The sequence below is a fragment of the Tenrec ecaudatus genome, chromosome 2 (assembly GCF_050624435.1).
Source record: "Tenrec ecaudatus isolate mTenEca1 chromosome 2, mTenEca1.hap1, whole genome shotgun sequence".
NCBI classification, from domain to species: Eukaryota; Metazoa; Chordata; class Mammalia; order Afrosoricida; family Tenrecidae; genus Tenrec; species Tenrec ecaudatus.
Window position 1 is genome coordinate 211,486,898 of NC_134531.1, and position 14,236 is coordinate 211,501,133.

General features: G+C 49.7%; 1 protein-coding gene across 1 annotated transcript in view; it reads right to left on the reverse strand.

Moving 5' to 3' along the window:
- Positions 1-14,236, reverse strand: part of UMODL1 (uromodulin like 1) — a 68,876-nt gene that overhangs the window by 40,173 nt on the left and 14,467 nt on the right. The window contains exons 5-6 of the mRNA XM_075542910.1: positions 13,754-13,940; positions 11,174-11,317 (exon numbers count right to left, since the gene is read on the reverse strand). Coding sequence (XP_075399025.1) covers positions 11,174-11,317; positions 13,754-13,940 — 331 coding nt within the window. The remainder of the gene's footprint in view (positions 1-11,173; positions 11,318-13,753; positions 13,941-14,236) is intronic.

A 14,236-nucleotide genomic window follows, 5' to 3' on the forward strand; every position in this document is an offset into this window, starting at 1 on the left:
GCCTCCGCTGACTGACTACCGGGGTGGCTACCCAGTGGGTGCCACCAGAAATCACGCCCAGGTCCCCTGCATGGAGGATGAGCCTGCCACCCTCCAACCACCGTGACCCTTCATAGGTTCTCGCACTGGAAGAGAATTCAAGCTCTTCTTCAGGGAAATGGTCTGGCTCTACCACAAGTAGCCTGGGCGATATGCATTCTATATAAGCGCTTGATGACCCTCAGCCAGAGGCCATGCTTGTCTCACCAGAATTCAGCTCTGTCTATATATTTAAAAGCAATGCAGAACTGTATTTGTTATTACTTACAGAGCCACAGTAAGAATAATAAAAATGAACAGGCTGGGAGGAGAGGGGCTTTCAGTATGACAGGATGAGGGGCTTTGCTGGCTTGCTGCCCAGTGACATGGGCAAAGTCTTTGAACAAAGTCATTAAAGACTTCTGGAAATGGTACCTCAGGCAAACAGCAAGTGAGGTAATGCCTACCCATGATGGTCTATGAAACCGGGGTGAGAAAGGTGATGATTGTGACAGTTGAACCAAGACAGTTCCCACTGCCTCGCAGCTCCATGAGGGGCTGCACTCCAAACTGCTGCAGCCAAGAACACGGGGCTCCCTCTCGCCCCCAGGGCCCAGCTGAAGGGCCTTCATCCCAGAAGACCAGGGACATCCTCTCCCCAGCTGCCTGCTGTGGAGGTTAAGCCCCAGGCAAGGGCAGTCAAGGGGTGGGGCCTCCCTTCTCCCACCTAATTCCCACTCACAGACCAGAATACCGAGGGCCCAGATCAATGGAAGGACAGTCACCTCCACATCCAGGAAACTCAACAAACTTCCACGTGGAATCAATACTAAGAGACCCACAAACATCCCATATGATAGAAACAGGAATGATGAAAGCCCGAGAGGAGGCACGTCTTGGAAGCAGCAAGGGAAAAATGAAGACGGCAAATACTAACCATTAAGAGCAGAGACAAAAAGATGTAAACAATAGAAAATCAACCAGGAGAAACACAGACACACACACACACACACACACACGCGCGCGCATTCTTTGAAAGCATCAATAAAATGTACTGATTTGAGCCAGACTGGCAAGATAAATAGAAGACACACATTTTGGTAAAGTGAGAAATGAAGCTGGTGCATTATCAACTGTATAGACATGAAAAGAGACTCATTGGCTACAAGTATAAGTCAACAAATTAGATAAACTGATTGAAATGGACAAATGCCTAGATACACAGAAGCCAACCTCACAGCCATTGAGTCAGTTCTAACTCCTAAAGATGTTTGGACGTGCTCCTTAGTTTTTTGGAGAGTGAATCTTTACATAAGCAGACGGTTGCATTTGCCTCTGACAGAGTAAGACCGCTCACCTTTGGTTCGCAGCCCAACACTTAACCCCCTGAGTCACCAGGGCTGTTAGAAACACTTAAGCTACCTAAATTTACTAAAGGAAAAACAGAAAAGGTTAACAGGCATATAACGAGGGAAAGCATTGAATCAAAAAGTCTGGAGCAGGGATTCACCCAGGAGTTCTACCAAACATTTAGAGAATTGGCAGCATGTCTCAAATTTTCCCAAATCCATAGCAGAGGAAGGGGCATGCCTTATCTCGCTCTAGGAGGCCAGCATTACTCTGATTCGAGAGGAAGGCAAAACATCCTGAGAACAGATTGCAGGCCAGCACCTTTCTGAGCGTTGATGCCAAAATGGTCAACAAAATATTAACGAATCAAGCCTAGAACCATAGAAATGAATTACACACCATGACTCGGTGAGATTTATCTGAGGAATTCAGAGATGATTCCACATAAGGAAATCAATTAGTGAATGTCGTTGTTAGGTGCCGTTGGGTCAATTCCAACTCACAGCGACCCAAAATACACTATCAATTAGGTCAACACATGGACCTACTGCACTAGGGTCCTGATCCCATCTGAGTGGTATTCTGATAAAAGAGGAGACGAAACAGAGAAAAGACAGTCCACATGCAAAGGAAGGGTTCTCCTCTAGGGATTCTGGAAAGAACACAACTTGCTGACACCCTTAACTGGGAATCCCAGAGCCCAGAACTGAGGTAACTGAGGCAATAAGTTACCGTGGGTAAAGCCACTCACAGCTCTAAGAAACAAAGAGATGTGTCTCACCAAAAAAATCATGAAAGGGGCAACATTTCTTAAAATCAAAGAGAGGGTAAAGGGTCCAGTTGTTCCATGGCAACAACTATTGTATGCTCCAACTATGCTCTCTCCTTCAGGAGCCCTGGGTGCATAGTGGTAACGAGTTGGGCTGAAATCTGCAAGGTCAACAGTTTGAAACCACCAGTACCTCCAAGGGAGGAAGATGGGGCTTTCTCCTCCCATCGTTACAGCCTCAGAAACCCATAGGGCAGTTCTACCTTACTCTATATGGTCACTATGAGTAGACATTGACTCGATAGCAGTGAACAAATGGATGAGTGAGTGTATGACTTCTTACAGTGGGCTGAATAAGGCCCCCCTCACACACACACACACACACACACACCAAATAAAAAGATCAGGTCCTTTTCCTTTAAATATCCAAGTTATACAGCTGCCATCAATTCGATTCCAACTCATCGTGCCCCTGTAGAGAGAGGAGATCTGCCCTACAGAGTTTCCAAGGCTGCAAGTCTTCAAAGAGCAGACTGCCTCATCTTTCTGTCACAGAGTGGCTGGTGGATTTGAACTGCTGTCCTTTGAGTTAGTAGTTCAGCAGGTAACCACTGAACAACCAGGAACCTGGAAATGTGACCTCATTTGGAAAGGGGCCCTCTGGTGATGGGGTCAAATAGTGACCTTGGGATGGGAGATGACTGTGGATTATGTGCGTAGGCTTTAAATGCAATCACCTGGATCCTTAGCAAAGGGAAGCAGAGGGGAACTTTGCACACGGGGAGAAGGCAACACAACAGAGACACTGGATGATGGGGGTTTTGAAGGCTGGAGAGACACAGCCCCCACCCAAGGAACGGCAGCCACAGAATCTGTGAGAGGCAAGAACCCGGTCCTGCCTGAGAATCTTCAGAAGAGAGCACAGTCCTGGCAAGGCCTTGGGTTCAGGCCAGCAAGGAGCCCTGGTGGTTACGCGTTGGGCTGCGATCCTCATGGTCGGCAGCAACTCTTGGAGAGAAAGACTGGGCGTTCTACACTCCCATACACAGTTATAGATTCAGAAACCCACTGAAAGGTCCCCATGAGTCAGCATTGGCTTGATCGAAGGCAGTGAGCTGAGAAGGCAAATGGGTCCATTTCCTAGAGCTGTTGTAACAGAACACCACACTGGCATCCTCTCATCCTCTCGACTGTAGAACCATCGTTTCTACCAAGGCTCTAGGAAAGATGCCTGCTTGTCCCTTCAGGCTTCTGCTCATCCGAGAGTTCAAGAACAGCTGCAGCCTTCCCCCTTCTCTGTCCTGCCTTCACATGGCCCTCTTCCCTCTGTCACAGCTCATAAGTCACATTGGAGTAGGACCCATGCTACTCCAGTATGACCGCGTTCAGCCTAAATGATGACATCGTCACAGGTCCCATTGCCAGGGGACTAGGGGTTAGGATGTCGGGTGAACGGTACAGGCGGCATTTTGTCCTGTTGGACACGGGGTCACTAGGAGTTGGAGCCAACTTGATAACAACAGCAGGAGGTTGGGGCTTCAACCTATCTTTCGTGGGGCGCGCAAGTCCAATCTATAACAACTGGTTGTAGACGTCAAGGATCCAGAACCACGAGAGAAAACATTTCTGCTGTTTGGAGCATCCGGTTGGTGGTCATTTGCTACAGCGGCCAAAGGAAACGCATGCACCTGTTAGGACACTAGGTCCTGAGCGAGTTCTCCAGGCAGCTGTCCCACAGCTACACACCTCAACTTGCCATGAAATTGGTCACTTTTTAACATATAAATGTTTACTCCTCTTCTGTGCAGTTGATCTTGAGATATTGCAAGACCAGCAATATTCCTTCTAGCCCATTACTCTTCTCTCTTCCAGGCAAATGTGCCCTAGGACGTGGATTTGCAGACCTTTAGGAGCCCGGAGAGGTCCCTGGGCAGCACAAGTAGATGGCACTCAACTAGCTTAAAGGTTAACCATTTGATTCCTCTCAGTAGCACCGGGGAAGAAAGGCCGGGCAATCGACCCCTAAACTATCACCTGTTGGGAATTCCATGGAGCTGTTCTATGCTGACAGTACAGACTCGCTGTGAGTTGGATTCAACTCAGCAGCACTGGGTTTAGTTTCCGTTGTTTTAGTCTCGGCCCCTCTTTGGACCATGTCTCAGCTCTTCAATCGCGCTCTTGAAAGGCGGCCCTCAGAGGATCATTCACTCCTGGGCGCTTTGGCATCCTACTGACTGCCATCAAGTCAATCCTGGCTGGTAGCCTAGAACTGCCCCTGTGGGGTGCCAAGACTACAAACCTTTATAAGAGTAGAAAGTCTCATCTTTTCCCTTCAGAGGGGCAGTTTTGAACTGCTGACCTTGAGGTTAGAAGCCTGACGCAAACCTCAATACGCTCCAGGTGTGTGGCATCATAGACATCCTAACATTCCTACACAGAGGTTCTTTCTCTGCACACCTCTCCACCCTATGGCTGTGAAGCCCAGTCCAGGATTTGACAGTGACCTCCACGAAGCTCATCGTGTCCTGCATGTCCAGGAGCTCATGGCCCTTACGTCTCCTAGGCAGCCCTGACCCCTCTCTACCAAAGACTCTGCTTTTCCTTGAAATCCTGAAGTGTGGTTAGATTGCTGCTTTCTTCCTCTCGGACCTGTGGGCTTGGCCTCTGAACCCACTGGAGGTAGAAACGGTGAGGAGTGGAGTCAAGGATCTCCATGTTCAATGGTCGGAAACCTGGGGGGGGAGTGCTAGTTCCTGTGACATTGAGCTCCCCCCTCTTCCCGTCCTGGCGTCCTCTTTAGAGGACACCCTCCCCTGGCCAAGTTACATGTTCAGGAGACGATCCTTCATGGACTGGACAGCTATCAGGTTCCGGGAATCCTATCAAGGGAGTTACAAAGACCCTGAAATACCATCCATTCCAGCCCACCAGCAACACGTTCCTGGCCCTCAAAGTACTAACTATGCAAGGATTTCTTTCTAAGGGTTTTTGGTTGGTGCAATCATCCAGCTGTCCTGGGTGTCATTAATTGGATGACTAATTTTATAAGAAAAGCTTCTGAGTGCTGTGCTGTATTTTCCAAGGGTTTATACCTCTGAGCCTGCCAGCTAATTGCTCATTTCTATTAGCTGCTAAATATAAAACATATGCTGTTACCCTTAGCAATGCTGGGATTCACTCTGAATTTCTAAGCTGGAAACGCTTGCATGGGTCTTTTCCACTCTATTAGAAGTGAAGTCAGAGCACACACACAACCCCCCCCCCCCATTTGTGCTTAGCTGCTCCCTAGTCTCAAAAACCCACAGGGCAGCTCCACCTGTCCTACAGGGTCGCTATGAGTTGGCATAAACTCCGTGGCCATGGGCTTGATTTGGTTTGGATAGCAAGGCAGGGTTTGGCTGACATTCTTCAATGCAAATGAGGTTGAATTTTTTTTTTTTCAGATTTATCGACCAGTGTAAGCATGAGTGTGCTCTACCCTGTGTCCCTGTTGGAAGGACCGAATTCTCTCCCTGGAGCCACAAAGCCAGCAGTTCTCTGTGGGCTCCCTGTAAGCAAAACTTGTCCTGTGCACTTGTGTGGGAGAGGGAAGCTCTCATCGAGTTCTCTCTCACTGGTTAGGAGTTTCCATATGGACCACTGCTGTTGGGTCCATTCGAATTCATGTCGCTCCCACATGTTACTGAGAACTGAGCTCCACCCATCTGTCTAGTGTGTGATCTCCACGGAATCATGGCTGGACCTTTCTTTCATGGCATAGCTGAGTGGGTTCAAACCACCAACCTTTGTGTTAATAGTGGAGAACAGAACATGTTTACCACCAAGGGACCTTTTTGCTTTGCTTTTGCTAGGGGTGGTTCCCACTCACTCACCACCATCCAGTCAATGCTGGCTCACAACCACCCTGTAGGGCAGGGAAGAACTGCTCCTGTGACATAACTCTTTACAGGAGTAGATAGTCTAGTCATTTTCCTGAGAGTGACTGATTTTGAACTGCTGACCTTAGCAATTAACAGCCACCAGGCTCCTCCTTAGGTAGCTTCTATCTAAATAAAAAGAAGTCTCTGGAGGTTGGGGGACCAGTCACTGGCTAAATACCTCGTTTATTAATTTACTCAACAACTATTTTTGATCAACTACCGAGTTTCAGGCACAAGGGATTCATTGGAGCCCCTAGGGGGTTAAAATGGCAGACATATCCAACTGCTTCCTGAAAGTTTGTGATTTGATACACCCAGAGGCATCTCGGAAGAAAGGCCTGGAGATGAAATATCAGCCACTGAAAACCCCAGAAAACACAATTCTACTAGGACGTGCACGGGATCACCAGGAGTTGATGTAGACTCGTAGCAATTGATTTGGTGGGGAGACTTTTGGCAGCAGTGGACAAAAATATGGTCCTTTCCCTAATGGAGTTCCGTTCGGTTGGGAGGAAGGACATTCCAGGGGGAGAGGCTGACTCTGGACCTCTCCCATCCACATGTGATGCTGAGAACAGCCTGGGGCTCTACCCTTCCCAGCACCAGCCCACAGGACAGCAGGAACTGTGAAGAAGGGAGGATCGTACTTACTAGGCACTGGCTCTGGAGCCCTGGTGGTGTTGTGGGCTACTTGGTGGACTGCTAAATGCCAGGTCACACTTATGCTCCCCTTGAGAGTGAGAGAGAGCCTTGGAAATTCTAGGGAGCAGTTCTGCTCGATCCTATTCCCAAGACTCACTGCCATCAAGTCGATGCTGACTCATGACAAGATTCTGTTGAGTTTCCAAGACTGACTCTCTCTCTCTCTCTTTAAGACTGTCACTCTTTATAGGCGTAGAAAGCTCTGCCTTTCTCCCTTGGAGTAGCTGGTGGTTTTGAACTTCTGATCTTGCAGTTGGCAGTCCAATGAGTAACCACTATGCCACGAGGGCTACTACTCTGCCCTATAGGGTCAGAATTGACTCGTTGGCAGTAGGCGGTCCTAGAACATCAGAGTTAGTTGATTCACTCTTCTCCAACTCAATTCAACTCAAGACCCATAGTGCTAATGGAGGGAGGAGAGAACTAGGCCATTGAGTGGCCCAACTCTAGTGGCATCATTCACTGGGGCACACTGGGAGCAGCAGCCCCTGGAGAACTACACCAGGGATACGGGAATGTTGGTGTTAGTTGCTGTCACCATGACACCCACGAGTCCAGAGTGAACTACTCCGTAGGGTTTTCTAAGCCATGACATTTTGAATGTACATCAGGCCTCATGTAGGCCTCTCTGGGTGAGTTTGAATCCCCATGCGGTGCTTAAACATGTGCACCACCCAGAGATGTGTGCTTAAAACCCACAGGGATGTCCCCCAGCCGGAGGAGCACTGTTAGGGAAGATGGCCTGAGGATGATGTTGAATGGGACAAATTCGCAGACTGAATCTATACAAGACTAGCCATGGGCCCTTTGCAAAGAAGGGATCTTCCTTTGTCTCCAATTCCTCTTCTGAGAAATGAGTACAACCGAAGGAGCTGCCTCGGGGGTTGTTCTCAAAATGAACACCCCCCCTAATGTGCTTGGACCCATACCTGTTGCATGTTAAAGGCTTAGCAACTCATTGCTGTGTTATTTGTTGTGATGCTGAAAGAAGGCAGTGTCCTCACTGTAGAGAGCATGCGAATGAAATTGCTAATGAATCCAAACTCTGGGGAAGAGTATTCCCCTCTACAACCACTTTGTGATGGTGATGAAAGTTCTCGCTCACAGCGCAAAATGTTAGAAATAGCTTAAAAGCCCCACGAGAGGAAACATAGCTAAGAGTATGATATCATTGCTGCAGAAATTGTTATTATCCAGCCTTTGAAAATGAGAACGATGAAGACCAGGCTCCTTCTGGGAAGCATCGCATGGCATACTGCTGAGGAAAGCAGAGGAGGGAGTTCCGTGCCTACCCAAGCCCAACCCTCTGCCATCCAGTTCATCCTGACTCACAATGACCCTACCAGACAGAGGAGAACTGCTCCCCAGAGCTCCCCATGACTGTACATCTTTATGGAAGTAGACAGCCTCATCAAGCTCCCTCAGAGAGACTGGCGTGTTTGAACTGCTGACCTTGAGATGAGCAGCCAAATGCATGCCCCACTACACCACAGTGGGACTGAAATAAGGCCAGAGCGTGCCTTCCTATGGAAGGAATGTGGAAAAGCTGTGTTGCAGCTGCTCTGCTGACAGTGGGACACGATGACACATGTCTCCCTTGCTGTCAGAGTGTGGTTAAGGTACTAGCTCGCATTTCAGAATGACAACAGAGAAATGCTGAGCAACCAGCGAGAATGGGCTGTGTCTGCAATCGACAGCTCTGCCTTCCATCAGGCAGGAACCGCAGAGTGGGAAGGGGGTCATTTGGGGGCTGTTTCAGAAATTGGCAGCACTCTAAGTCCAGTGTGGCCCTTATAGGTGAGGCAGCCTCCTGTCCTGCCCACTCTGCTCTTTCATCTGAAAACTGAACTCACTGTCACCTGGTCTGTTCTGACCCATAATGATCCTATAGGACAGGGTAGAGCTGCCCTTTGGGGTTGCCGGGGCTATACATTTTGGGGGAACAGACAAACCCATCTTTCACCCATGGAGTGGCTGGTGTGTTCAAACGGCCAGCCTTGAAGTTAGCAGCCCAAGGTATAACCCACTAAGGCCCCTACCTTTATCTAATTAAAGAAAGAAAAGTAGCAGGGCATTAGACACATCCAGGAGTCAGTGGTAGTTCAGCAGTAGAATCCTTGCCTTCTATGCAGAAGACGCAGGTGCCGTGCCGGGTCCATACAGCTCGGTGCAGCCAGCATCCTGCTGTCTGTAGGAGTTTGTGTGTTACTATGATGCTGAGCAGGTGTCAGCAGAGCTTCTAGACTAAGATGGACTAGGAATAGAGTCCTGGGGGTCTACTTTCAACATTCAGCCAGTGACAACCCTATTGATCACAATCATCCCATTGTACAAGGGGTCCCCATTAACCAGGCTGACCCCATGGTAGCTAAGAAGAGCAAAGACATTAGAGTGTGCGGCCTCGCATAAGGAACAGGTGACGTGCTCAGCTGGTGATCTACCTCTGAAAAATCAGCCTCGATAACCCCATGGAGTCCAACTCTACTCTGACACACAGCATCACCCAGAGTGAGGCTGGGAGCCCCTGGTAACTGGTTGTTGGATGAAATGTCCCTTAGCTCTTAGAGAAGCAGGCAAAGCATTATGATGGAGATGGGCTTCAAAGAGATAAAGGATACAGAGGGAGGAATCGATGTGGGTGGAGATGAAGCAAGAGAAGCCTTCAAGGGGCAAGGATGGAAGCGAAGTCATGGGGCCTGAAGATAGGAGCATCCTTAATGAACGCACTCTTCTATTTTTATATTGGAGCACAAGTCCTCTGGTTGAAAGCTAAGAGAATCACAGCTCTATTGCATTCTCCACCCTGGTCTTGGACCCCCGGTTCCCAGACCATGAGGAGCATGCTCCACCCCTGAGATCTTGAAGTGGCTCTCTGTCCTACTGCTGCGGTAACAGATCCCTACGTGCTGCTGTCCTGGAAACAACACAGCTCTCTTCTCCCACGGATCTGGAGGTCTGGTGCAGTCTGAAATCAAAGTGTTGATGGGGTGGCCTGATTAGATTGGCCTCACCTGGGCAACCAGAATAACTTTTCCATCTCAGTGTCCTTCATTTAACCATGCCTGCAGAGTCCCCTGAGCCGTGTAAGGTGGCAGAGGCACAGGCGCCAGGGATTGGGTCTATTATTCTCTTGGTTGCATTCTTTCTCTCCTCTCCCCATTGTCTCGTAGTTCACTCACTGTCCTGCTCTGTTCAGCCTCTATTCAAAGGCTTCTCCAGCCTCGGTGCCTGAGATGGCACAGCCAAGCTCACTCTGTCACACACCATGTTTCTCCATGGCGCCTGGTCCTCTGCCCAGCCCCACCCCATCCCACGCCACTCCTTTGTCCATTTCTTTGTACTCTTCCCTCTGTGATAGGTGAGAGCCACAGAAGCAGGACCCTTGGGCAGAGCAGGACCCCCAGTTTAGGTCAGCAGCCAGCTCCCATTCGGTACTAAGTACAGTGCATGCTCAGTGGATGTGCATACCAGCAGCAGCCCCAAGCAAACCCACCTGGAAGGTCAGCACCATCATCCATCAAAGCATAAGGGTCCATCTGCTCACTGCCTGCTCCAGCACACAACCTAAAACCCTCCCCTTTCACCTCAGCTGGAATCGTTGGGTACGTCCTGGACTGCTAACCAAAAGGTTGGAAGTTTGCATTCACCCAGAGGTGCCTCAGCAGAAGGACTGGGTCATTTGCTTCCCAAAGAATCAGCCAGTGAAAACCCATGGAGCACAGTCCTGTCTGGATACACACCGGGTTGCCACGACTTAGTATGGACCTGTTAGCAACTAGTTAACTGGTCCACCCCAAGACCTGCTCCCTGCCTACACCTGCTCGGCAGCTCCTCACTTCAGTGGCTCGTACCCAAAGTCCTTGTAATCATGAAGATCCAGCACCTGCTCCACACCTGGCAGGCCCCAATCACACATCCAGCACTCATATCACGACTTCTTTCCCCCAGCCTCCTCTCCCAACTCAACAGAACCAGGCATGTCTTCCTCTCTACTTCCACCCATCAAGCACCCAGTGTTCTTTGCCTCTCCAGAGTGCCCAGGCCATCTCCGGGCAGTCCCGGCTATTCCTGCTGCACTCGCAAGAGTGACCCGACTTGAACAATCAACCCTAGACTCCTCCTTATGTACCATGTATGACAACTGTCTGTCACCTTCTCTGGGTTTTCCAAGAGCAAAGAGTGTGATCTATTTGTGTATATGCATAGCACCATCAGTCAGCTCCGTGACTGACATATAAACAAACTTTATTAAATAAAGGAATAAGCGCAAGAATGGCCCTCTATGAGATCAGAGTGGATGAAACAAACATGTGATTGCTCTATATTCGTGACCACACAGCCTTAGAAACAACAACAAAACCCCACAAACCCCCCACCTGGTCTAACATCACCTTGGAAGAACTCAGGCAATTACCTTCACATGTGTGGTTTGGCTTCAGGTCAGGCGAGGTGGCGGGGGCCTCGTGGTGGCAGACGCATTGGTATGAGCCCTCCATGTTTACACAGCATTCCTTTCCGGGGCAGGAGTTCAGCTCAGCGAAGAGACATTCATTCACATCTATGGAGGAAGAGAACCTCTGATCACTCACGGGAGTCAGAGTCACGTCCGCTTTTTCATGAACGTCCAAACAGGCATACTCTGGGGGTTTGTGTGGCATGAGCTGAGAGGTGTGTTGGCCAGTGGCCCTGAGGGTACCGACTTAAACCATGTCTTAGAACAATGGTTCTCAACCTGTGGGTCACGACCCCTTTGGGAATGAACAACCCTTTCACAGGGGTCGCCTGATTCATCACAGTAGCAAATGGCAGTGATGAAGTAGCAACAAAAACAATGTTACGGTTAGGGGGTCACCACAACATGAGGCACTGTATTACAGGGTCACGGCATTTGGAAGGTTGCAAACCACTGTCTTAGAAAGTCTCGGTCAGCCCTCTGAGTTACTGTACCAAGCAGTGCACCTGGCACACTCATTTTGTGGCCGACAGATATCCCGAAGTAGCTGCTGTTGCCTAAGCAAATTAGTTGGGGGCTGCATTGAGGGGTCGTGGTGATGGAGCCGAACTCTCCCACCATATAGAGATCTTGTGGACGAGGAGGACAAAGAGCTCTGGGAGCTCAGAATGTAAAGAGAGCAGCCCTGACATGTGGGTGCTTGCTCAGAGCTCGCGGCCTGACCATGCCACTCTCCTGTGAGGCATGACCCACCTCGTGGGACACCAGTCACGGACACGGGCACTCTGAGACGACAAGAGAGTGAGACAAAGTATAGCCAGGCTGTCGTTTGGGCTAAGCACCAAAGCAAGGCATTGCATCACCCACAGCATACCCAACAGCCCTTGCTCTGGGCCAAGGTGAACGACTCTTCCTCTTCATCAATGGCAGGCAGCCCCCCCACTCTATAGATATGAGTCATGGAGGTGCGTAATTATAGAATTAACTCCACTCTCTGGCACCATTCTATCTACAGTGAGCCCTGCTTCCCGAGAGCCTCCCCCAAAGAGCCCAAGCAAAGCACCGATCCTACTGCAGGCTCCTCTCGCGCCTTCTTCCTGAGACGCCCCCAATGCGTCTCATGGTGTGTGTTTCCCACAGACCCAACTTAGTCAATGGCAACTGTGCTCCTGTGGTTGGGGGCTGAAGGCCAAGGGCAGAATCCACAAGATAAGCACTTTCCAATTGGCACTAAAACGAATCATCGTAGTTTTTAAAAACGTGTGCAGATTCTGGAAGAAACATGTATGTGATCGCTCCAGGACCACTGGCCGTGAGGCCCTGGTAGCATTCATCCTCCCCCACCCCAAAACTTTGTATTGCGACTTGGGTGAAAACGTCAGTTTTCCATTCAACAATCCACACTCATTCTTCTTCATCTCACTGATTGTAACATCACGTGATGTTTCCCACTTCCTCCCTGAACTTCCCGTTTGCTTTCCTTCTTTCCCAAGCCTTCTGAGCTCTGTCCCGGGAACCCTGGCACCTCTCTCAGGGAGCCTTCGCACCAAGAAGAAGCTGCACCCCCAGGAGCAGCCATCCTTCCACCCAGAATGAGCAGCACAAAGTTGTGGCCCGTTAACTGCTTTTACAAAGAAAGTTTTCTCTGAACGCGGTCACACCACATGCTTCCATCGTGTCTAATGCCGCTTTTGAAATACCACGGCAGAGCTGAGCAATTGAGACGGAGACGACATGGTGTCAAAGTTAAAAAGAAAATTACTATCTGGCCCTTTTCAGGAAAAAAAAAACAACAATCTGCCTACCTCTAATGAGGAGCGCTGGTGGAGCAGTGGGTAACGCACTGGACTGCTAACCACAAGGTCAGTGGTTTGAAACCACCAGCTACTCCATGGGAGAAAGATAAGGCTTTCTTCTCCCACGAAGAGCCAAGGGTCCCTGTGAGTCAGAATTGACTCATTGGCGTGAATGGGTGACTCCTAATATAGAGGAGACAAGGGAGGAGGAGGAGGAAGAGGAGGAGAGAACAGCAGACAGACAGAAGGAAGATGGAAGAGAGGGAGGGAGGCAGGGAATCTGTGCGCTCGACAGAGTCCAAGTTCAGCTGTGTGCACCTTCTTCAGAAACAGTCCCCTGGGTTTAAGGGTGTCTGTGGTGAGGGTAGGGGGGTGGGGCGCATGCTCTTTTGGATTTCAAAGAAGTGAAGAAACAAGTTCTTGGCATTCCGGGATTGGAGTAGTAGAAAAATCCTGCCCAGAGATGTATGAGAGGGTGTGGAGGATAAATAGAGCGAGGAGGTAGAAAAAGGATGACACTGCAGAAAAACAAGGTCTCAACTCCTTCCTTTGGGGTTTAAACCTGGCTTGGATCAGACCAAACTTCCCGAATCTGTACACGAAGGCCAACTGTTCTCCCGTTAATGAGTCTAAGCACTCTTGAGAGTGTGAAAGACAGGTTTTTAGCATTAGAAACTGTCATCTATTTGTGATTTGGCCCACTCCACAGCCTCCCCCGGAAGACAGGACCAAGGGAAACCACAACCTTGCACCTGAACGTTGATCACTTCGTAGACACGCCGCACGATGTCGTCCAGCTCCGCAGAGATGTTGGCCACAGGCAGTGACTGCCTCAGGCCCAGCAGCAGCCATGACACCGTGGTGGAGGGGTCCCCGCCAGCCGAGTGCAGGTGGTGGACGGTGGAGTCCAGTGGCTGCAGGGCATTAGTGACCTGTGGAGTCAGAGCGAACACATCATGTGGCATTTTACGGGCCCACCAGATCCCCTGGAAAGCCACAGTTTTGACTGGGCTTTTATATTTTTTAAGTTCACCTAATGAGACAGAGACATGTGCATTACTGGGAGAACCCATTTGCTGCCATTGGTGATCCCGGAGACAGGTTCCAGGAGGTTTTATGTGGGATACAGTGTGCATGGGGGACTGGAGCTCGTGTAGCCATGCCTTTGGACTTCTCTTCGCACATATGTACACACTCTCCCATATAGACAGACAGTCATACTATCACA